The sequence below is a fragment of the Rutidosis leptorrhynchoides genome, chromosome 2, assembly GCF_046630445.1.
Source record: "Rutidosis leptorrhynchoides isolate AG116_Rl617_1_P2 chromosome 2, CSIRO_AGI_Rlap_v1, whole genome shotgun sequence".
NCBI classification, from domain to species: Eukaryota; Viridiplantae; Streptophyta; class Magnoliopsida; order Asterales; family Asteraceae; genus Rutidosis; species Rutidosis leptorrhynchoides.
In genome coordinates this window covers 685575843-685601907 of record NC_092334.1, presented here as the reverse complement: position 1 = coordinate 685601907, position 26065 = coordinate 685575843, and the positions used below count along the sequence as shown (strand labels likewise).

The 26065-nt window shown below is 36.1% G+C and overlaps 1 protein-coding gene across 1 annotated transcript; it reads left to right on the top strand.

Moving 5' to 3' along the window:
* Positions 1–15013: 15013 nt before the first annotated feature.
* Positions 15014–23448, top strand: LOC139890332 (patellin-3-like). The gene is made up of 4 exons (XM_071873219.1): positions 15014–16281; positions 16378–16502; positions 16587–16719; positions 23200–23448. The coding sequence occupies exons 1-4, from the start codon at positions 15160–15162 to the stop codon at positions 23446–23448; spliced, it is 1629 nt and encodes a 542-aa protein (XP_071729320.1). The 5' UTR covers positions 15014–15159.
* The last annotated feature ends 2617 nt before the right edge of the window (positions 23449–26065 follow it).

Sequence of the window (26065 nt, the reverse complement as noted above, 5' to 3'; positions counted from 1 at the left end):
TATTCTCAGGTACAAATTAAATCTTCCGCTGTGCATTTGATAAATTTAAGGATATTACTTGGAGTCGATCATCGCAATGGGACCAGATGTTGATGACTTCGTCCAGGTGGATTAGGACGGGTCGTCACACTCGAGGAGATATTTGGTGATGATGCGATTGGATGTCTTAGGGGAAGAGACCGAACGAAGAAACCTGCTAGAAATTTCGCTTCGTCTGATGCGGAAACTTCATCACGGGATACAAACTCTTCAAGATTCGAAGAGTTGGCTTCAAAATGGGATATGCAAAAGGAGGCAGGTTTATAGAAAAGAAGCAAGGGTATCGATGTTATCATCAAGGAAAAACAAGCACGATCAGCATGTGAAATCATTAAATTATTTCAACTTAATATTGACCAAATTGCGGATCCGTGATATCGTCAAAAAGGTCACGTTTTCACCCCGATATTGTGACACCGCTATTTTTTTTTTAATATGTGGCGGAAGCATTTATTTATTAATTACAAAATAAACATTAATTATTGCTAAGACAACTAGTGTCACGTGTCATTACAAAATACATGTTTATACGGAGAAGATGTAGTTACAATCTTTTTCAAAAGTACACGGTTTAAACTATAAAAGATCACATCAGAGTTAATCATGTCAAACATAACATCACCATGCTCGTCTTCTCTCAAAAAGCACTATCTACAAAAGCTATCAACCTGCAGGGAGGAGATGGAGGGGAATTAGCACGAAGCTAAGTGAGTACGACTAACTACAGGCCATAGCATACATAAGTGTTATACTAATCATGTCACATAGTCTAACACACAAACATCACCCAAGTGCCGTCTACGAAGACTCTGGCGGCTCGGCCAAACCATTAACCACTAGCTGATCGGACTGGGGCTTACCAGAAGTTCCTCCACCACCGTATGTATATACATAATCCACACGCGACGGACGCGTCATTCACATATATATACACCACGGCTGTCTAGGCTACCACAGAGGAACCCAACCCGCAGGTTGATCTCTCCTACCGAGGCTACCACACAATAGGGACGCACTGGGCTCCAGCAGACAAGCATCATCTAACATGCAGTCATCACAAGAACTAACTAACCACAACAATAAGTATATCTAACAAGCATGACAATCATAATATAACATGCTTCTATATACTATATTCTCCAGTTAGTCCCACTCACCAAATACCAGCAACCAGCTCAGATAATCTACTACTGAGCGGCTTCCTTATCTTTTTCACCTGAACATAAGGCAAATCAAGTTAGTTACTGTCTGATAACATCAAATAACACAATACAGAAATTTTTGTTAGAAAAAGTGTCCGCTAAAAATTTTTGCTTAACACTTGTGCACTTTCAAAATTTACATCAGATCATCAAAATACAAACGGGCAGCATAACGGCTAAAAATCAACACTTGGTAAAATATTTCACTGCCAAAGACACTCGGTCGACTGTCAGAGACATTCGACCGACTGTCTACACTCACTCGGCTGAGTGTCTAGTCACTCGGTCTATGGTCTCTCACAGACACACTCGGTCGTGGGTCTTACACACTCGGTCGATGGTCGAGTCGGTCGGTCGAGTGTCTCGAGACACTCGGCCGACTGTGTTCATCTGCAGAAGCTGAAGACAAAGTGACGGGTTTCACCCAAATTCATCCAATTCTTGCTCTAAAGCTCGATTATGACCTCAAAACTGACCAAATCAAAGACACTAAACATGTAGAAACATAAATCCACAAAATTTGTACTCAAACAACATCAAATCTAATCATTTTGACCCAAATTATTCACTTTATAAAAACTAACACAAAAACTCCATTTTCTCAAAGATTAAAGCATGAAAAGCTATGAATCTTACCTTGTTAGAATCAGTTAATCACAAGGAACACAAAGATGTAAATGATTCGAGCTCTAAAACAAGGATTAGAAATTAGGGTTTGATAGGTGGAGAAGATGAAGAACGGGTGTGGTTTGGGAAGAGTCTGGAAAGTGCAAGAAATGGGCACACTAGTCACCTAAAGAGGGTTAAAAATCCCACACTGTGCAACGCACGGGTATTTATCAGTTATCTGATATCTTTCGTACATCATTTGGCAACCCAAATGAAGTCTAAAATAAATAAACAAACCTGTTCTGTGACCCTTGTCACAAACTGGTCCTAACCACATTATTATTTAATAGTAAATATTAAATAAAAAATAAAATCATATAATAACACAATACTAACTTAAGGGCACTTTAGTAATCTTAAATCTAGGCTCGATTGAGGATGTTACAAATCTACCCCCTTAAGAAGATTCCGTCCTCGGAATCTGGTCAAGGTCAAACAAATAGAGATAGCGCGCCCTCATTAACTCCTCGTTTTCCCACGTCAAGTTAGAACCTAAACTGTGCCGCCATTCCACTAACACCATTGGAATCTGTTTCTTTCTTAACTTGGTGACTTTCTTGTCCACTATTCTAACCGGCTCTTCTACTAGTTTTTTAGTCAAATCAACTTTTAAATCCTTCAATGGAAGAATCTGACTTTCATCGTCTACTTTACACTTTCTTAAATAACACACATTGAACGTGTTGTGAATTCCTGCTAACTTTGAAGGAAGATCTAAGACCACCGTCTGATCATTCAAAATTTCTTTGATCGGAAATGGTCCAATAAATCTCGGTGCTAGTTTACCCCGTTTACCAAATCTGATCACCCCTTTCCACGGTGATACCTTCAAGTATACACGATCACCTACATTAAAAATTACCGGACGTCTGCGTGGATCAGCATACATCTTTTGTCGGTCTCTAGCTGCTTTTAACTTCTCACGTGCAATTTCGACCTTTTCTGCGGTTATCTGAACAATTTTTGGACCTGCAAATTGTTTCTCACCTGCTTCTAACCAACACGTAGGAGTTCTGCATTTTCGACCATACAACATTTCATACGGCGGCATCTCGATACTTGAATGATATGAATTGTTGTAAGCAAACTCTATTAATGGAAGATGTGTATCCCAAGAACCACCGTATTCTAAGACACACGCTCTCAACATGTCTTCTAACGTCTGAATCATTCGTTCACTCTGACCATCTGTCTGTGGATGATATGATGTACTTAGATTCACACGTGTACCCAGATTCTGTTGTAAACTATTCCAGAAGTTCGATACAAACCTAGTATCTCTGTCGAAAACTATAGACAACGGTACACCATGTCGACTAACTATAGACAACGGTACACCATGTCGAAAACTCTGCCAAATCACTCAATGAAGCTGTTTCACGAGTAGCTAAAAAGTAAGCACTCTTTGTTAAACGATCTACTATCACCCAGATCATGTCATGACCTTTCTGGGTTCGGGGTAACTTGGTTACAAAATCCATCGTTATATGATCCCATTTCCACTGGGAAATTTCTAACTGTCATAGAGACCCATACGATTTCTGATGTTCTGCCTTAACTTGTGCACAAATATGACATTTTTTGACAAAATTTGCAACATCTGTCTTCATTATCGGCCACCAATACAATGTTTTCAAGTCTCTATACATCTTTGTACTACCTGGATGCACTGATAATCTCGATTTATGCGCTTCAGTAAGGATTAAATCCCTCAAATATCCAAGCATAGGCACCCAAATTCGATCTTTATAGGTCTTTAATCCTCTAGAATCATTGCATAGGTCAAATTTTATTTTAGTCATTTATTCAGTCATTAGGTTTTTGTCATTCAAAGCTACTAACTGAACGATTTTCAAACGATCAATCAAGTCTGAAACTATCTCTATTCTCATAAATCTAACGTTTTCGACTATTTTCTTGCGACTCAGAGCATCTGCGACCACATTTGCTTTACCCGGATGGTACTTAATCTCACAATCGTAGTCTTTAATCAGTTCTAAACATCGACGTTGACGCATATTTAATTCTTTCTGCGAAAAAATATATTGAAGACTCTGGTGATCTGTATAGATTTCACAATGCGTACCATACAAATAGTGTCTCCAAAGCTTCAAGGAAAACACAACTGCAGTTAACTCTAAATCATGAGTAGGGTAATTTCGTTCATGATTCTTTAACTGTCATGAAGCATACGCTATGACTTTATTTCTCTGCATCAAAACACAACCCAGACCTGCACGTGACGCATCACAATAAACCACAAAATCTTCTGTTCCCTCTGGTAAAACTAAAACCGGCGCTTGACATAACAACTGTTTGAGAGTCTGAAAAGCCTTTTCTTGTTCATCAGTCCATCGAAAGGCTACATCTTTTCTGGTTAACTTATTTAATGGACCTGCTATTTTAGAAAAGTCTTTGATAAATCGGCGGTAATAACCTGCTAAACCCAGAAAACTCTTAATTTCTGTCGGCGTTTTCGGTGAATTCCAATTCATTACTGCCTCTATCTTAGACTGATCTACTTTAATACCCTGTTCAAAAATCACATTACCCAGAAACTGTACTTCCCTCAACCAAAATTCACGCTTAGAAAACTTAGCATACAACTGTTCCTGTTTCAGGAGTTCTAATACCAATCTCAAATGTGTAGCATGATCTTTCTCAATTTTCAAATATACCAAGATATCATCTATGAAGACAATCATAAACTTGTCAAGATACTGATGACACACCCTATTCATTAAATCCATAAACACTGCTGGCGCGTTTGTTAACCCGAATGGCATAACTAGAAACTCATAATGACCATATCTAGTTCTAAACGCTGTTTTCGGTATATCGTTCTCTGCAACACGTGCCTGATGATACCCTGAACGTAAATCAACCTTTGAAAAGTAGGAAGCACCCTGTAACTGATCGAATAAATCATCTATTCTCGGTAAGGGATACTTATTCTTTATTGTTCTCTTATTCAAGTCACGGTAATCTATACACATTCTAAGCGACCCATCTTTCTTTCTCACAAACAATACAGGAGCACCCCACGGTGAAGAACTTGGTCGGATAAACCCCGTATCTAACAGTTCCTAAATTTGAGACATCATTTCTCGGATTTCTGACGGAGCTAATCTGTAAGGAGCTTTTGCAACTGGCGTAGCACCTATACTAAATCAATTTTATACTCTACTTCACGTACTGGAGGTAACCCTGGTAAATCATCTGGAAATACTTCTGGAAATTCTGACACAATGGGAATATCGGTCACCTGCTTCTTCTCTTTCTTAACATCAATCACGTAGGCTAAGAATGAATCACACCCTTTCGTTATTGCCTTCTGAGCTTTCATTAGGGAAACCATAGGGAAGTTAAATCCACTGCACTCTCCCCTAGCTATTACTCGAGATCCGTCAGCCAAACGGAAAGAAATCATCTTCTTATCACACTTAATATTAGCCCTATTAGCTCTTAACCAATTCATACATATGACTACATCAAAGCTAGGTATAGGCATCAACAAACAGGTTAAAGAGAAGGAATGGCCGTCAATTTCGATGGTAATTCCAGACACAGATGATGTGCATGGAACCATTTTACCATCAGCTACTTCTATTCCCAAAGGCGCATCTAACATCCTAACAGGAAACTTCAACTTATCACAGAAGCCTAAGGACATAAAAGATCGATTCGCTCCAGAATCAAATAACACACGAGCTGGCAAAGAATTAACCAAGAACATACCGGTAATGACATCATCAGTAGCGGTTGCAGCGTCTACCGTCATTTGAAATGCCCTTGCCTCTGCTGTTGGAGGATTCTTTCTCTTCTGCCCAGCAGTAGAAGCAGAAGATCCCCCAGAAGTTGCTGACCTCACCCCTGACCCTGCCCCAGAACCGGCTCTTGACGCAGATGGACAATTTGCAGATCTATGCCCCTCTTGATGGCAACTTCAACAAACATTAGACTTAAAAGAACAAGCTGTTGATTCAGGACCTAACACTCCATATTTCAAACACCTTCTGGTCATTAGAGAACACGGACCGACATGGGTTGATTTACAAACATTACACCACCCAGACTGACTTGAACCCGGTCTGCTCATACCATACTTACTTTTCTGTTTAAACCCACCTGACTTCTTACCACGAAATCCTGATTGCTTACTTGATTGTTGAACAGACTGACCACCCGATTGACCTTCTGATTTACCCCCAAAAGATCCACTTCTCGAACTTTCTCTTTTTACTGCCATTATATCACCTTATGTAACTTTAGCCATCTCATGAGCCTGTGCCAAGGTTGTTACAAATCTTGCAACGGTTCTGTACTCCGGCTTAATCACCAGCATAAAATGCTGAATCTTATCTTTCTCAGTTGGTACCCACTGTTGAACGAACCTTAGCTTAGATGTGAAATCTCTAAAAACCTCATCAATTGTCATACTTTTTGTCATCTTCATACTCAGAAACTCGGTTTTCAATCTTTCCATCTCATACTCAGAACAATACTGCTCACGAACTTTAGCAGCAAATTGTTCCCAGTTAATTTGACTTATCTGTTCTTTAGGTAAATATGCAGTGATAGAGTCCCACCATTCCATTGCTTCACCTTTGAGAAGCCTACTAGCAAATAACACCATGGATTCTGGCTTACAAAAATATGCTTCTAACATCCTCTCCACTTCTCTTAGCCAATTGAGGGTCATCGTAGGGTTTGTGTGTCCGTTGTACTCAGGAGGTTTGCAGTCCATAAACTGTTTATAGGTACACTTCCTTCTTGTCTCAGGGACTTGAAATGGGTACATCATTTGATTAGGAAAAGTCTGGTTAAACGAAAATGGCATTTGATAGTTTTGATAGGTATTTTGTGGAAACTGTGATTGGGAACTGCCACCGGCTTGATTATAAAGGTTAGGAGGAAAGGTTGTGTTTAACGCAGTGGTATTAGGGTTCCATTGCGCCCGTTCTTGTTCTAATTCCTTAATTTTCTCCTGAGCTTCTAGTAACCGACTTTGAAGTTCTATCACTTCTTGAGAAGTTTCTTCTTCTGAAAACACATGTCCATCTTCATCAGGGGCTCTAAAAGTACCAGTTCTAGGGACAGTAGGGCCAGTAGCGGTTGCTTCATTATCTGCCATTACTGCACTACCACAACACTCACACCAAAGCTTAGTATAAATTCTGTTAGTACTAACAACTAACACTTATCCTGTCCTAATACTCACTTAACCCATTCCCAGTATATTATGTTTGACATGACTCTACTAAGTTTGGGAACATGATATTTAGAACACAATGCACATGCTGCCAAACTAAGCTCTGATACCAACTTGTGACACCGCTATTTTTTTTTACGTGGCGGAAGCATTTATTTATTAATTACAAAATAAACATTAATTATTGCTAAGATAACTAGTGTCACGTGTCATTACAAAATACATGTTTATACGGAGAAGATGTAGTTACAATCTTTTTCAAAAGTACACGGTTTAAACTATAAAAGATCACATCAGAGCTAATCATGTCAAACATAACATCACCATGCCTGTCTTCTCCCAAAAAGCACTATCTACAAAAGCTATCAACCTGCAGGGAGGAGATGGAGGGGAATTAGCACGAAGCTAAGTGAGTACGACTAACTACAGGCCATAGCATACATAAGTGTTATACTAATCATGTCACATAGTCTAACACACAAACATCACCCAAGTGCCGTCTACAGAGACTCTGGCGGCTCGGCCAAACCATTAACCACCAGCTGATCGGACTGGGGCTTACCAGAAGTTCCTTCACCACCATATGTATATACATAATCCATACGCGACGGACGCGTCATTCATATATATATACACCACGGCTGTCTAGGCTACCACGGAGGAACCCAACCCGCAGGTTGATCTCTCCTACCGAGGCTACCACACAATAGGGATGTACTGGCCTCCAGCAGACAAGAATCATCTAACATGCAGTCATCACAAGAACTAACTAACCACAACAATAAGTATATCTAACAAGCATGGCAATCATAATATAACATGCTTCTATATACTATATTCTCCAGTTAGTCCCACTCACCAAATACCAGCAACCAGCTCAGATAATCTACTACTGAGCGGCTTCCTTATCTTTTTCACCTGAACATAAGGCAAATCAAGTTAGTTACTGTCCGATAACATCAAATAACACAATACAAAAATTTTTGTCAGAAAAAGTGTCCGCTAAATTTTTTTGCTTAACACTCGGTCGGTCGACTGCCAAAGACACTCGGTCGACTGTCAGAGACAGTCGGCCGACTGTCTACACTCACTCGGTTGAGTGTCCAGTCACTCGGTCGATGGTCACTCACAGACACACTCAGCCGTGGGTCTTACACACTTGGTCGATGGTCGAGTCGGTCGGTCGATTGTCTCGAGACACTCGGCCGACTGTGTTTATCTGCAGAAGCTGAAGACAAAGTGACGGGTTTCACCCAAATTCATCCAATTCTTGCTCTAAAGCTCGATTATGACCTCAAAACTGACCAAATCAAAGACACTAAACATGTAGAAACATAAATCCACAAAATTTGTACTCAAACAACATCAAATCTAATCATTTTGACCCAAATTACTCACTTTATAAAAACTAACACAAAAACTCCATTTTCTCAAAGATTAAAGCATGAAAAGCTATGAATCTTACCTTGTTAGAATCAGTAAATCACAAGGAACACAAAGATGTAAATGATTCGAGCTCTAAAACAAGGATTAAAAATTAGGGTTTGATAGGTGGAGAAGATGAAGAACGGGTGTGGTTTGGGAAGAGTCTAGAAAGTGCAAGAAATGGGCACACTAGTCACCTAAAGAGGGTTAAAAATCTCACACTGTGCAACGCACGGGTATTTATCAGTTATCTGATATCTTTCGTACATCATTTGGCAACCCAAATGAAGTCTAAAATAAATAAACAAATCTGTTCTGTGACCCTTATCACAAACTGGTCCTAACCACATTATTATTTAATAGTAAATATTAAATAAAAAATAAAAGCATGTAATAACACAATACTAACTTAAGGGCACTTTAGTAATCTTACATCTAGGCCGGATTGAGGATGTTACATATATTAAGGCCCAAAAATAAGAAAGATTCAAATTTTATTTGCAAAATACCCACTTCGTCGGTTAGAATTGAAAAACAAGTAATTATGAAGACGGTGCAAAAAGAATCAAGAGAATCATAGCTAAAACGAAGATTCTAGAGCGAAAACGGTGAAAGACAAAAAATCAAGTTACGATCCAGGGAATTAGCAAGCTAAACGGCTTGCCAAACGGGCTACCAAATGGCCTGCCAGTGTGGCAAACGGCCTGCCAAACGCCCAGATCAAACGGCCTCGTTAAACGGCTTGCCTTAGCAAACGGGCTGATATTGCTTCATTTATACACATTTTTATTCGCAATATCGGTTTCAATTTGTTGATTTTCGGTGCTAAGTTGAAGATTTCATGAAGATATGTGTTAAAGATTGAAGTTTTGGTTCATGAATAGTATTTGAAGAGTTTTTGGATTTTTGGAGTTAATTTGGGCGGAAAAGTCCGTTTTTACTAGTGAAATTAGAAGAAAAGACTTGCTGTGAAAAATTCAGGAACTAGAGGGGTAGAAGTTGAAAAAAGTAGTTTTCGCTTTAGCGAGAATGTTGGTGTTAATATATTCGCTATAGCGAAATTGAGATATTAAGTAAACGCGTATATGTTTTTTATTGATTTCGCTATAGCGAAATCTTGATTGGGGATGTTACACTATCGCGAGAACAATGCCGAATGATTTTCGATTACCGAGATGTTTAGACACGAACGCGAGTATGGTTGATAGTAATTTCTCTATATCGAAATGTTGGGAAGAGATCTTTCGCAATCTCGAAAATGAGGCGGCCAAGTTGATTTTTTTTAGCTACTATATAAACCCAATATGAGGGGTTACGAAAAGGGGGGATCCACCTATATCTTTATTATTATTGTTACGCTACTGTACGCATTAGTTTTGAAGACTTTTATTGGATTTTTACTCTACTTTGGGATTTTGTGGAAGCATCAAACGATTGGTACTCTCTATTTTAATTGATTATTTAAAATGATTAATTTTGTGTTCTTAGTTGTTTTGATTGTTTTTTCAACTCCTATGAGTAGGTAAAACCCTTAGTGTTTGCTCAGATGTATTAGCTTTTGAATGTTGGATTGTTCTTATTTCATGAATTTAATTGTTTGAAAGATTTGGTTTTATTAAGTTTGGTCAAAGACCCATTGTTATGCATGCTTTTTACTTTAATTCAATTATATATGTTATCAGTTAGTTATTGTGAGATAACTGATGGTAGATAACGTATACTTCAATACATTGAGTGATCTAGACGGTTAGGGATTTGATTTCAAGTGATTGTGTTAAATATCTAATCGGTAATTGAATGGTTTTGGCATCATAATCGTGTAATTACATTGAGTGATCTTTGTAGTTAGGATTTTAAGTGATTTTAATCCGGATCAAATCTTAATAGCTGAATCTCATTGACTAAAAATTATTGTGTTCAACCAAAAGACCCATTATTGTGTGAATCGGTTACTTGACTTTAATTACATAATTTGTTACCTAGTTTACGTGAGTTTATTAGTGATAAACGGATTATGCTTCAACTCTTAGGAGATCTAGACATTTACATGTGAGTGTGAATGGTGATTAATTGGTATTTTGATAGCACAGTCGTGTAGTTACTCCGAGTGATCGGTGTAATTAAGGTTTTATGTGAGTTTAACCTAGATTGAATCACAATAGTTTAATCCTTTATGATTTGATTATTTGAATGAGATTAATGTGAGTTAGTCAATTTTAGATGATTAAGTTATAATTTATCAGACATTTAATCGGTTTTAATTGAAAGAACAATACACGTCACTAGTGAATCATCTGAGTGAACACTGCTTCGTCTATCTGGTTATTTGTTTTATTTATTTTTGCATTATTAGTTTATTCAAACTATCATTTTACAACATAAATCTTCAGAATAATTATCAGTCTTAAAATCATAAACGCTGCTCCCTGTGAACGAATTCGTAACTTTATTACAATAAGATTAGGTGTGTTTTAAGCATATCAAGGGCCCTGCAAACGGCTTGCCAAACGGCCTGCCAGCCGTTTGCAGGCAAATTCTGTGCTTATTTAAAGGGTCTTTGTCATTCATTCCAACACACACTTCAATTCACTTCTTTCTCTCTCTTGTACAATATTAGTCATACTCTCAAGGCCTTCGACTCCGTGCGGGAAACCTAGTACCCGGAGAAGAACGCCGAAGATTGTATTAGGAGCAGTCTAGAGTCTTGAAGTTGTCAATTTTGTATTCGGAACTCGTTTAATCTACTAGTACTTCTATCCTTTATCTTTATATAATGTCTTCTATCATTATGTTCTGTGATATTGTTGACATGATTAGCGAGTAGTTATCTTTAGTATATGCTATGATGTAAGAAGTTATAATACCAAAATAATATTATGGTTTGTGTATGCTGTTGAAATGCTTTCCGATTATGCTTTAAACTCAATCGCTTTTCCAACTAATAGAACGTAGTTATTGGCTCTGTTATTGGGAAGTCGCGAACCCCGATTCAGAGTACACTATCTGTGTTACCCCTTGGTAAGAGAAGTCTATCGGATACAACGTAAGATCGACTGAGGCACACCGGTTGTAATAAGTCTATCAAGCTTTGGATTCCGACTGAGGACTCTTTCGTAGTAAAACATCTGACTAGACCCTTAGTACATTGTCGGTCCCAGACCATGCTAGTGTAGTCACCAAGCATATAAACTTCGTACGTGAACGCTGAAGCACAACGGTTCTTGTAAGCTGTACCTCTGCTAAGTAAGGCCATGGAACCCGGTCAGTGTTGATTAGTACACTGCACCATAACGCGGTCTCAAGCATTGCACCCCGCTTGAGGGATTCTTAGTTAATTAAGGAACTGTTTGTTTAGACACATAAAGGATTGGACCGTTAGGATAAATGAACATGTTCATGGAAGTCAGCTTGACTTGGCCATGGTGTTCTTTGTGGTTAAACTCTTTTAAAGGGCCTAACTATCTTTTAAAACCAATCATTAACGAAAGCATTGAAACACATCACGTCTCTCGGATATGGTAAACCATGTATTCTATTATGCTTAAGAAAGTTTAGACCATTGTGGAATGTTAATACGTCACCCAACCGAATCGCTCAATTGGATGAGCCGTCTGAACGTGTATGCCTGTAGTCAGACTGCACAGGCGTTGGGGGTAAGGGACGTTGCTGTCTATTCAGAATCTTCAAGTCTAACGCAGTACCCAGTGACATGTCTTATGACAGAGCGTATAGGACCAGTGTAATGAATACAAGGCCTCTGCCTATTCATGAGTCAGCATTCCATAATCTCGACAGAATAACTGATGAAGTCATAGTATGAACTCACTTTAACCTTATCTGAATTACGAATTTTATCGAATTTACTTTATCTGTCTTATAAATTAGGAAATCCCAAAATTAAGTAACCACTACTCCTTCATAACTATCTTAGGCTTAAATATAGGTTTGATTCTACTGATATCTCAAAAATACGACTCTAGGTCATACTTCCCTTACTCATACTAAGGAGTAGTACGATTTAGGTCCCGCTAAATATAAATTTAAAACAGTACCCACCCCCTTGGTTGTTGATTCTAGCGTGCTGCGGCCCGACGACATCACACAAATAAAACTGTCCGTTTTGGCCGTATCAATCCGCATAAAATAAAATCGGCTTTGAAGTTCAAGAAGAAGATAGCCGAGCGATACAAAGATTATATCGACACTTCTAGCAACGAGGAGTAATTGTAATATTTTATTAAGTTTTAGGAGTTTTAATTGTTGTAATTTTTAATTTTTAGGACCTATAAATATAACACACTTCTACACAATATTTTTTTTACATAAAACATATTTCTTTTATTTTCTCTAATCATCTAACCATGTCAAAGCAAAACCAAAATCAAAACTCCAATCTTAATGAGGGCTTTAAATCTCTACACTTTCTAGGTCACCAAATTTCCCCAGTTCGTCCTCAAATTCTCCGCAAAATGTTCGGGGTAATTGACCTTTTGGCAATGTCCCGTATCAAAATCTTCTTCAAGATTTCAATAACGCTCAATTTTTTTCCCAGTTTTTACAAGCTCAACAACAACAATTTCAACAACAAATTACACAACAACAATTTTCACAACAACAATTCTCACAATTTACGTGACCGGCCATTGCGCAACCATGGTCACAACACAACAAAATTTGCGGATCCGCGCAAAAGGAAATCGGCTTTGAAGTTCAAGGAGAAGATAGCCGAGCGATACAAAGATTATATCGGCAATTCTAGCGACGAGGAGTAATTGTAATATTTTATTAACTTTTAGGAGTTTTAATTGTTGTAATTTTAATTTTCAGGATTTAAAATATATAGTAATTTTGGACGTTTAATTATTGTAATTTCATATTTTACGACTTTCAATAAATTGTACGAGTAGTTGTTTTATTTTTATTATATTTTGCGTGTTTTATTAATTTAAATATTTAATATGTTTATAAATATAACCAATAATAAATAACTCAAATAAAAATTGAAAAGGAGAAAAAATAGTGAAACCTACTATCTAGCACACAATCATCACTCCATACCGTTACAAAGTCCATCATACCATCGAATATAATAATCACCATTAATAATAGTCTAAGGGACAAAATTGCAATAATCGATTTTTTCCCTTTTCATCCCCCTATTTTAAAATCTGCGATTTTCATCCTTAATAGCGTAAATGTGTCTCAATTTAGTCTCTAATGACATTTTTCAGTCTCAATTTCGTCCCAGTGTTAAGTGAGGGATCCCCGTAGTATTCCAAATTTCCATGGGTAGTCCAGATCATTAACGGACGTTAAAAATTTCGTTAAAATTCGTCATCCCATGTCCCAAAAGTACACGGGGGAGTCCAAATCGCTAATGAACGTTAAAAGACTTCGATTGAGAAGGTTCTTCATTTTAATCTTTCATGAATTCATCATGTGTATACAAGTCGTTTCATATATTCATCATATGTTCGTAAAAACCACAAATAAACTATGACTCATACTTTTTCAATCTTCGTAACCACATTTCAACACATTTATTAGATCTATGTTCTTATAAACACTAAAATCATCACCACTATAACAAAAAAAACTTATCACCGCCATTTTAAAAAACAAAACCCATTTCGATTGCTCCGGTTGCACACAAAACCCAACTTTAGGTCTAATTGTTTTTCAGGCTTACCGGATCCGAGTTATTTGTTAAACTAGTTGTGATGGTAATTTTGATACTTTGATATCCACGTAAGCACGACAAATACCTTTGATAAAAAATATCCATACATGTACTTCTCTTCAACGATTCATAATTGGGTTTGAACACGCTTTGCTTTTGAAAATTTAATAGATTTTGAAATTATGAAGTAGAAATAATATTTAATGTTTGGTGAATATATTTGTTCCTCTAGTGAGATTCGGACTTTGGGACATGGGGTGACGAATTTTAATGAAATTTTTAACATCCGTTATGATTAGGACTGTCCCTGAAACTTTGGCATATTACGGGGAACCCTCACTTAACACGGGGACGAAATTGAGACTGAAAAATATGATTAGGGACTAATTTGAGACACATTTAAGCTATTAAAGAAAAAAAATTGCAGTTTTAAAAATAGCGGAATTAAAAGTTCAAAAAAGGACAAACACACTAACGATTTTGTGACGATTTTGTATAGTCTAAAGCATCAACCAGACGCGATGATCATCCCACCACATACACCACGTAATACAGTTTTTCTCGTACACAGTTGAGTTGGCAAATAGCGGTTGCAAATATACAAAAGGGTCCCACGTCTTTTTTCTGTTACTTGTCTGGCTTTTTAATTTAAACTTTTAACCTTAAACAAAAAATTAAATTAGATTCTCTGTATTAGATTTAGAAGATAAATAAATAAATAATAATAAATAATACAGTAAATAAATAACCAAAAAAATAGACCGTTTCAAACCCCAAACCCGCCCTTAAATCCCCAAACTCCCAACTCAGACCATTACTCTCAAAATCATCAAAATAAACTTTTACTTACAATACCAAAGTTATTTTCAAACTCTTTGATTGAAAAGTTTATTTAAATTTAATAATTTAATTTAATTTAACTTTTTTCTTTAATGGCTGAGGAGACGTTGAAAACTACGGCGGAGGCTCCGGCAACCACGACGGAAGTTGTTACTGTGGTTCCAGATACGGTGCCGGAGAAAGTTGAAGTGACGGCCGTTGTTGAGAAAGAAGGACCACCGGAATCTGACGTGGCAGAGAAGAAAGAGAAGACATCTGAATCGACGTCGTTTAAAGAAGAATCTAACGTTGCTGGTGAATTACCAGATCCTCAGAAAAAAGCTCTAGATGAACTTAAAGCTTTAGTTCAGGAAGCACTTAATAAACATGAGTTCACTGCTCCTCCACCGCCGTCGAAAGAAGAGGAGAAGTCGGCCGAGGAGGTAGCTCCGGTGAAGGTTGAAGAAGAAGAGACGGCGGCTGTAACGACGGATACGTCTGAAACGGTTGTCGAGTGCAAAAAAGAAGAGACAGTGGCGGAGGTGAAAGAAGATGTGCCGGAAGTGAAAGAACCGGTGCCGGAAGTGACTGAACCGGTTAAAGAAGAGACTGAAGCGGTTAAAGAGGTGACAGAACCGGAGGAGGTAGAGAGAAAAATTGAAGCGATTGAGGAGACAATCGTAGCAACGGTGACGGAGGAAACACCAACGGCTCCACAACCGGCACCGGAAGAGGTATCAATTTGGGGAATTCCGTTACTAGCAGACGAACGAAGCGACGTTGTATTGCTAAAATTCCTCCGAGCACGTGACTTTAAAGTGAAAGAGGCTTTTACTATGCTCAAAAACGTCGTCGCATGGCGCAAAGAGTTCGGGATCGAATCATTATTAGATGAAAATTTAGGAAGTGAACAGGAAAAAGTTGTGTATATGCACGGAACTGATAAAGAAGGTCATCCAGTTTGTTACAACGCTTATGGTGAATATGGAAACAAAGAATTATATAATCAAACATTTGCAACGGATGAGAAGAGAACCAAGTTTCTTCAATGGAGGATTCAGTTTCTTGAGAAAAGTATCAGGAAACTTGATTTTAGTCCTGATGGAATTTGTACAATTGTGCAAGTTATCGATTTTAAGAATTCGCCTGGCCCGTTTCAGTGGGAACTGAGGCAAACAACTAATCAAGCTTTGCAGTTGTTTCAGGATAATTATCCTGAGTTTATTGCTAAACAGGTATGGATTTTTTTTTTTTGGTTTATGTTTATGCATATAAGGTGTTTGATTAAATGTCTATGTGAATTGATTATGTGATGTGTGTTTATTTTGTAGGTGTTTATCAACGTGCCGTTTCTGTACCTTGCGTTTTATAAAATTATTAGTCCCTTTTTCACTCAAAGAACTAAGAGCAAGTTTGTATTTGCTGGACCTTCGAAGACTGCCGAAACCCTTTTCAAGTGAGTAATAATTACTGTACCATACTTTTTTTATGTCTGATGTTTTTATCTAAATACGATTTGATTTGTTTTGGTGAATTATAGGTGCATAGCACCTGAGTTGGTTCCTGTTCAATATGGGGGGCTTAGCCGTGAAGGAGAGCAAGAATTCACATCGAGTGATTCGGTTACTGAAGATATCATTAAGCCTGCAACTAAACACTGCATCGAGTTCCGTGTTAGAAATTTAGTGTAATTGAGGGATTTAATCTATACTTGTAAATGGGTTAGGAGGTACGGAGTGTACACCCATTAAGTGATAGATTGCCCGGACCCGAAAATGGTTTTCCATTATCACAAATTTGAGTGATTACGGAAGTATTATTCTTGCACTAGGTGGAAATAAAACAAACAACTTTATGAAAAGGATTTAATCTAGATTTCCTTGATTTGGTTGTTGGAAATAAAACAAACAACTTTATATAAAGGATTTGTTTTAGATTTGAAAACGATTTCCTTGATTTGGATGTTTGAAATAAAACAAACAACTTTATGTAAAGGATTTGTTTTAGATTTGAAAACGATTTCCTTGATTTGGATGTTTGAAATAAAACAAACAACTTTATGTAAAGGATTTGTTTTAGATTTGAAAACGATTTCCTTGATGAGGATGTTTGAAATAAAACAAACAACTTTATGTAAAGGATTTGTTTTAGATTTGAAAACGAAATTAGTTAGTGAAACATCTCCATCGTGGAATAATACTTGTTTTTGGGTGCCTATAAATAGAGACTATCATTTATGAGAATAAGATATACGAAAAACACCTTAATACTCTTATGCAAAAGAGTTCTTGTTTACTGCCAATAACAAGAACTAATCTCTGTCTTATCCCAAAGTGATATTCGTGTAACCCAGGCAATAAGGGTCGAATAATTACTTTCGGAAAGTGATACCACGATTCAGTGATTTATCCGGCTATCGATTATTTTACCCTACACGAAATCTCAATAAAACCTCCAACAATCGAAAGTAATTATTCGTTATAATCGATGGCGGCTACGATGAAACACATGACGGCGAATTTCTCCAAACTTGATAAGTTTGAGGGAATTGATTTTAGGAGATGGCAAAAGAAGATGCACTTCTTTCTGAGCAGCATGAGTGTGGTGTACGTACTCAGCACACCAATTCCTGAAGATCATGGTGATGATGCTACTGTTGAACAAATTCGGAAAAGGTGCAAGTGGGAGAACGATGACTACATCGCTAGAGGTTTAATCCTCAATGGTATGGCTGATTCCCTTTTTGATATTTACCTAAATGTTGAATCTTCTAAAGAACTATGGGACTGTTTAGAAACCAAGTATATGTCTGAGGATGCTTCTAGTAAAAAGTTCCTTGTTAGTAATTTTAATAATTACAAGATGGTCGATTCTAGACCGGTCTTGGAACAATACAATGAGCTCATTCGTATACTTGGTCAATTCACACAACATAAGATGAACATGGATGAGTCTATTCAAGTCTCAAGCATAATTGATAAACTACCTCCATCTTGGAAAGAATTTAAACATTCTTTGAAACATAAGAAGGAGGAGTTAACTCTTGTTGAGTTGGGTAGTCATCTGCGTATTGAGGAATCCCTCAGGTTGCAGGATAATGACAAGCCAAAGAGCAACGAAGTTGCTGGTACGTCTGTTGTCAATATGGTGGAACATAAAAAGTTCACTAGTAATAATGACAAAAAGGGCAAACGTAAACATCGAGGTTATAACAAGGCTAATCCGAACAAGAAGTCTAAATTGACTTGTTGGAAGTGTGGTAAAACTGGACACATAAAAAAGGATTGCAAGGTTATTTTTGGTAATAATAATGCCAAAGGATCTAGCACAAGCGGTTCGGGAAATGGTTTAAACAACCACAACTCGAAAGGTCAGAATATATTTAATAATTCAAATAAGAATTATTATGTTTCATATATATCTGAGGCTTATTTTGTGCAGGATGATGATGTCGCGTGGTGGGTTGACTCGGGAGCCACCACCCATGTATGCAAGGATAGATTTTGGTTCAAGACTTACGAGTCCGTGACTGATGGATCAATTCTTCATATGGGAAATGAGTCAACAGCCTCTGTTCATGGACGTGGAAGTGTGGATTTGTGTTTTAGTTCTGGAAAAACTATTTGTTTGTTTGATGTTTTGCATGTACCACAAATAAGAAAAAATTTAGTTTCCAGTAGTGTGTTAAATTGTTGTGGTTATAAACAAGTGATTGAATCTGATAAGTTTGTTTTGTCAAAACATGGTATGTTTGTTGGTTTTGGTTATTTATGCAATAGAATGTTTAGACTTAACATTAATCACTTGAATGTTAATTTTGCTTTTATATCTACTTCTAGCATAAATAATTCTACACTTTGGCATGCTAGACTAGGACATATACACTTTAAAAGAATGCAAGATATGTCTAAAGATGGATTAATACCGGTTTTTGACATGAACAATGAAAAGTGTAAAACGTGTATGTTAACAAAGATCACTAAGAAACCATTTCAAAATGTACATCGTGATACTGAAATTTTGGAATTAATACATAGTGATTTATGTGATTTGCATGCTACTCCTACTTTAGGAAACAAGAAATATTTTGTGACTTTTATTGATGATGCTTCTAGATTTTGCTATGTTTATTTGTTACATACTAAGGATGAAGCATTAGATAAATTTAAAATATTTAAAACTGAAGTAGAATTACAACAAAAGGCTTTGATTAAAAGACTTAGAACAGATAGGGGAGGTGAATACATTGACCAATCGTATTTCCAATCCGTTGGTATTATCCATGAGACCACAGCTCCTTATACTCCACAACAAAATGGTATATCTGAAAGGAAGAATAGGGTCCTTAAGGAAATGGTTAATTCCATGTTATCCTATTCGGGTTTAAGTGAAGGATTTTGGGGGGAAGCTATGTTAACAGCTTGTTATTTGCTTAATAGAGTTCCTAACAAAAGAAACAAGATTACACCTTATGAACTTTGGAATAAAAGGAAACCTAACTTGAATTATCTTCGTGTATGGGGTTGTAGGGCGGTTGTAAGACTGCCTGATCCCAAAAAGAAAAGTTTAGGTGAAAGAGGTATAGATTGCATTTTTATTGGATATGTTGAACATTCCAAGGCATATAGGTTCTATGTAATAGAGCCTAATGAATTTGTCTCAATCAATTCTGTGATTGATTCAAGGGATGCAATCTTTGATGAAAATCGATTTTCATCTATACCTAGACCAAAGGATATGATTCCAAGTAACAATGGAATCAATAAGGATTGTAATGATGAAATCTCTGAAAAGGCTGTTGATCAGTCACTTGAGCTTCGGAAAAGCAAAAGAGAAAGGAAACCTAAATCATTCGGACCAGATTTTCAACTATACTTAGTTGAAGGTTCTAGGGATGATGTTTCTACCCAATATTCATATTGTTTCAATGTTGATGATGATCCTAAAACATATGATGAAGCAATGAGGTCTCACGATGTTGCATTCTGGAAAGAGGCAATTAATGATGAGATGGATTCCATCATGGGCAATAACACTTGGGTGTTAGCTGATCTACCTCCCGGTTGCAAACCTTTGGGTTGCAAATGGATCTTCAAAAAGAAGATGAAGGTGGATGGAACTATTGAAAAGTTCAAGGCAAGGTTAGTCATTCAAGGCTTTAGACAAAAGTCTGGAATTGACTATTTTGATACTTATGCTCCTGTGGCACGTATCACTACCATTAGACTGCTGATTGCTTTGGCTACAATTCACAATCTGGTTATTCACCAGATGGATGTGAAGACAGCATTCTTGAATGGTGATTTGGATGAGGAGGTTTATATGAACCAACCTCAGGGCTTTGTCATGCCAGGAAATGAAAGCAAGGTGTGCAAACTTGTGAAGTCCTTATATGGTTTGAAACAAGCACCTAAGCAATGGCATCAGAAGTTTGATGAAGTAGTTTTATCTAGTGGTTTTAGATTGAACCAAGCAGATAAATGTGTGTATAGCAAATTTGATGATTCTGGTAAAGGAGTTATAATTTGTCTATATGTTGATGACATGTTAATCTTTGGGACTGACCAAAGTCAAGTTGATTTAACAAAAGAATTTTTGTCATCAAAGTTCTCCATGAAAGATATGGGGGAGGCTGACGTTATCCTTGGTATTAGGATCAAACGTGAAAGCAAAGGAATTTCAATTTCTCAATCTCATTATATTGAGAAGGTGTTGAGAAAGTTTAATTGCTTTGAATGTACTCCTGTGAGTACACCTGTTGATCCAAGTGAGAAGCTTATGCCTAACCAAGGTAAAGCTGTATCACAACTTGAGTATTCTCAGGTGATTGGCTGTTTGATGTACGCCATGACATGTACAAGGCCAGATATTGCTTTTGCTGTGGGAAAACTGAGTAGATATACTAGTAATCCTAGTACTCATCACTGGCAAGCAATTAGGCGGGTACTGAAGTATTTAAAGAAAACTATGGCATATAGTTTATCTTACAGTGGATTTCCTTCTGTAATAGAAGGATATTCTGATGCGAGTTGGATAACCAATATTGAAGATCATTCTTCAACGAGTGGTTGGGTGTTCTTGCTTGGGGGAGGTGCTATTTCATGGGCTTCTAAAAAGCAGACATGTATTACCAACTCAACGATGGAATCTGAGTTTGTTGCTTTAGCTGCTGCTGGTAAAGAAGCAGAATGGCTTAGAAACTTGATCCATGAGATACCATTATGGCCTAAACCTATAGCACCCATGTCTATCCATTGTGATAGTGCTGCGACATTGGCAAAAGCTTATAGCCAGATGTACAATGGAAAGTCTAGACACTTAGGTGTCAGACATAGTATGATTCGTGAACTCATCATGAATGGGGTGATTTCTATAGTGTTCGTAAGGTCACAACAGAATTTAGCTGATCACTTGACGAAGGGATTGGCAAGAGACTTGGTTGACAAGTCTGCTGTGGGGATGGGTTTAAAGTCCACATAAATTTCTAATTATAAGATACCCAATTCCCTTCTGATGAAAATTAGAAGTTGAATTCAATGCGGAAGGCTTATACTTAGAAATTTGGAGTACATAAATTTTATATCATCCCAAGGTAAGGTATGTACTCGGACCTGCTGAAGGTCAGGTTGAAGTCTAGCTTCTTAATAGTTCATTTGAAAAAGTGCAAGAGCAGGTGCATGACTGAAGTGAACTACCTATGTGAATGTGAAGTTTTGCCGCTTCAACAAAGCTTGGACTTTTAGCTTTGGATACATTCATGAAAGGATATGGACACATGGCTTGTAAAGTGTCAGGATAGCTTTAGAGTATTTGAAAACTTATGTGTATGTTATTTTCAGTTATTCAAAATGGGTTGAAGGGTTCAATTCTTAGAACACCCTGATTCTCGAATATTTGGAATGTGTAATGTACTAAGGTGAAAATTCAATCTTCAAGATATTTTCATTTATGCATGAGTTTTTGTTTTAATTTGTTTAATTCTCATGAAACGAATTGCACTAAATTGGGGAGGATTGTTAGAAATTTAGTGTAATTGAGGGATTTAATCTATACTTGTAAATGGGTTAGGAGGTACGGAGTGTACACCCATTAAGTGATAGATTGCCCGGACCCGAAAATGGTTTTCCATTATCACAAATTTGAGTGATTACGGAAGTATTATTCTTGCACTAGGTGGAAATAAAACAAACAACTTTATGAAAAGGATTTAATCTAGATTTCCTTGATTTGGTTGTTGGAAATAAAACAAACAACTTTATATAAAGGATTTGTTTTAGATTTGAAAACGATTTCCTTGATTTGGATGTTTGAAATAAAACAAACAACTTTATGTAAAGGATTTGTTTTAGATTTGAAAACGATTTCCTTGATTTGGATGTTTGAAATAAAACAAACAACTTTATGTAAAGGATTTGTTTTAGATTTGAAAACGATTTCCTTGATGAGGATGTTTGAAATAAAACAAACAACTTTATGTAAAGGATTTGTTTTAGATTTGAAAACGAAATTAGTTAGTGAAACATCTCCATCGTGGAATAATACTTGTTTTTGGGTGCCTATAAATAGAGACTATCATTTATGAGAATAAGATATACGAAAAACACCTTAATACTCTTATGCAAAAGAGTTCTTGTTTACTGCCAATAACAAGAACTAATCTCTGTCTTATCCCAAAGTGATATTCGTGTAACCCAGGCAATAAGGGTCGAATAATTACTTTCGGAAAGTGATACCACGATTCAGTGATTTATCCGGCTATCGATTATTTTACCCTACACGAAATTTCAATAAAACCTCCAACATTCCGTGCTCCTGAGGTATACCATAGCTTCTAATAAATTCTTATGAATAGTTTTGAGCAAATTATGTTGGCTTTTTGTGTGTTTATATTGCTAATTCTTGATTCAAAACATGCTAATAGTTGGTGTTTTTATAGTATTATTCATTAGAACGTATTTAAAGTGAGAATCTAGTTAAAAAACAATTATGCAGGCCTTATACAATGACTACAACTTGATATTATCAATAGATTATGATTCAAGTATGAGTTTTTTCTAATTGTTTTTTATCATTAAATTAAGGTCAATTAATACTAATAATTAAAGGATGGATTTTTAATTTTTAATGTGGGGATGTTTGTTAAAATTTGTCAGACTTGCACATTGATATGGGAAGCCAAAGTGGTGGACTATGGAGTTACATATGGAGCCGAATTCGTGCCGGCAGCTGAAGGTGGTTACACCGTAATTGTGCAAAAGTCAAGAAAGATTGTAGCCGGCACCGATGAGCCGGTGATCTGTGGAAGCTTCAAATGCGACGAACCAGGTAAAGTGGTGCTCACTTTTAACAACCAAACCTCAAAGAAGAAAAAGGTCTTGTACAGGATCAAGACCAAGGTGTGATCACTGATTAAGCTCCTTCATATGTTGAAGAATTAAACCAAACCATAAGTACTTGTGAAATTACAAAAGTAGGTTTTGTTTTTATTGGGTCATTGGTGTATTATTAATTTTTTTATTCATGGATTCATATTGGAGTATTATCTTTTGGGATTTGAGGAATCTTTTTACATGGGATTTGTTTTGGGATATGTCTGTTTGGGTTTGATTACTTTACTTACAAAAACTATGTTGCATTGTTGTACTTTTGGACCAATGAAAGTAAAGTGAAAACTTTGAAAAATTTTATGTATACAATATAGAATTAAGTGGATTTATGGCCAGATGCTTTTGTCATTGTCTCCTTAAATGTCTCTTTAGTTCATTTTTGATCCGTTTAAAGTTGTTTTATTGGTGATTTTTTGAATTCTTTGATTTTATGAGCTGGATATATCTTTCAACTTTATCTTTCACAGCTCATGTCATGATTTCATGAACTAAGATACTACGTATTATTATAAGTCTTGTGATTCTTGTGTTTCTTCTGATAATAATGATAATTTGGAAAGAAAAAAAAAACTGATGTTTTGTTAAAAGATAATACTACGTATTATTCTTATGTATAAGTAAACCCTTGGATGTTTTTAATAAAAACAGTCGCATGATTTGGTCCAATGATGATTTTACATATAGGTACTAAACGTATTTACTATGATTATTATGACTCTTTCTAACATTTTTTTTTTTTTTTTTTACTATACTAATTGAAAAAAGCTCGTTACCGCGATGTTTGAATCTAGTTGTTCGACACTAATAAACAGTTTTTTTAAGATTTTTTTTTATTTTTCTTAAAAAAGAAACTTGTCCAACACCATCTTTATTTTGGAATCTTTTGCAATATAATATACTTGGTATAATTTGAAAATCAAAAAGTGGAGCATATAATGCTCTGTACTAACCGATACTTTATCATCAATTTGAACTTCAACCGTCGATTAGTTTTTAGTAAAAAGACATTTTTTCTAGTGTTATACTGAAGTTTAATTAAAGTCTTTTTTCTAAATTACTTTTAAAGGTGTTTTTTGGCCATTACTTTATAATTAAATAGACAGGAAATAGATTCTCTTACCTTGTTTTTATTATCTGCTTTACTTTGGAAATTTTCCATCGTTTAACAAATAACAAGCCATTAACCACATATAGTACTTTTAGATTTTAACATGTTTTTGTTATTAATAATAACATAAAATAATAAACTAGAGAAATCATCATCATCAATCATCAATCTCATCCCTAAATCGGAAACTTGTCATCACCTTATTCATCCTCACTAATCCTAATTTTCTCCTAATTTACAATTAAAAAAATCGCTAATTACCTACGGCTGCCGCGTGACCTAAATTAATCACATGAACTTTCAAATTTTCAGTTTAGGGTTCAATTAACTCTTTTCATTCTCCTTCTTCAATTGAATAGCAATTCTCCTCCCATTAACCAACACCAATATATTCTCTCAATCAGTTTAAACAAAATCCCTAAATCGGTGAAGAACCAGTATCCAACGTCGAATATTTTTTGAAAAAACCGCTCAACCATCGATTGGAAATTAGGGTTGAAGATTGTGTTCATCCTCAAACATCGTTCGATGCTGTTGTTGCTGCATCATAGATGTAATAATCGCTCTATTCAAAGTGATGTTGGATGAATCAAATAAAGGAATAAAGGTATATACCGTTTTGAAACACACATGGTTCTATGAATCGCGGTTGATGATAAACATATGATAACGATTTTGTACCGAAATATAGGCAAACGAGATTAGAACAGTACAACTGTACAAGAATCACGAAATATTGCTCAGTTTGGGATAATTCAGAAAAGGTTGTAACACGATTCAGTAACGGTATGTGTAAAACATTTATTTGATTTTTAAATTCATACTCTTATAAACAAACATGGCTTCAGTTGGGAATGTTCTCTTCGATTTATTGATTTTATGAGATTTTGATGAATAGAGATTTGTGAGTTTTGTTGAATTTTGTGAGATAATTAGTATGTACACTGTTAGTTTTACATCGTTCTTCATCTGATAATTTTTTATTTTTATTATGATATTTTTCCTTTATAATTTTTAGCCTGTTATCATTTGTTAATCATATAACTATCGTTTTTATTGTGTTTAATAATTAATATGGCTCTGGATATATTACCGTTTCACGTTTGCAGTTTTTGGGAATGCAAATAATACGGGTCTGGATATGCTATTAATATGTTTGATAATATGTTTGTCAATCATTATTATAGAAACAACTGTGTTCTCATTAACTCTATACTTTCATAGGTTTTTTTTTTTTTTTAAAGCAGGCAACTTTTATTATTAAAGATACAAGGATACAGAACAAAGCATGTGAAAGCATGCTTGAAAATATGAGATTACATTTACATTGACCCAAAAACTAAATGGAATTAGAACAGGAGAAGTATTTAGAAGTTAACAGTTAGCCGTTGTCATCATAAACGATTGGATTTGTGAGCAATTGTAAAAACTAAAACAATACCTAATACATACTTGGCACACAATAAAAATTAAAACTTAGGCACCGATGGTAGAATATTAAACTTTTCTAAAGTGATCATCAAA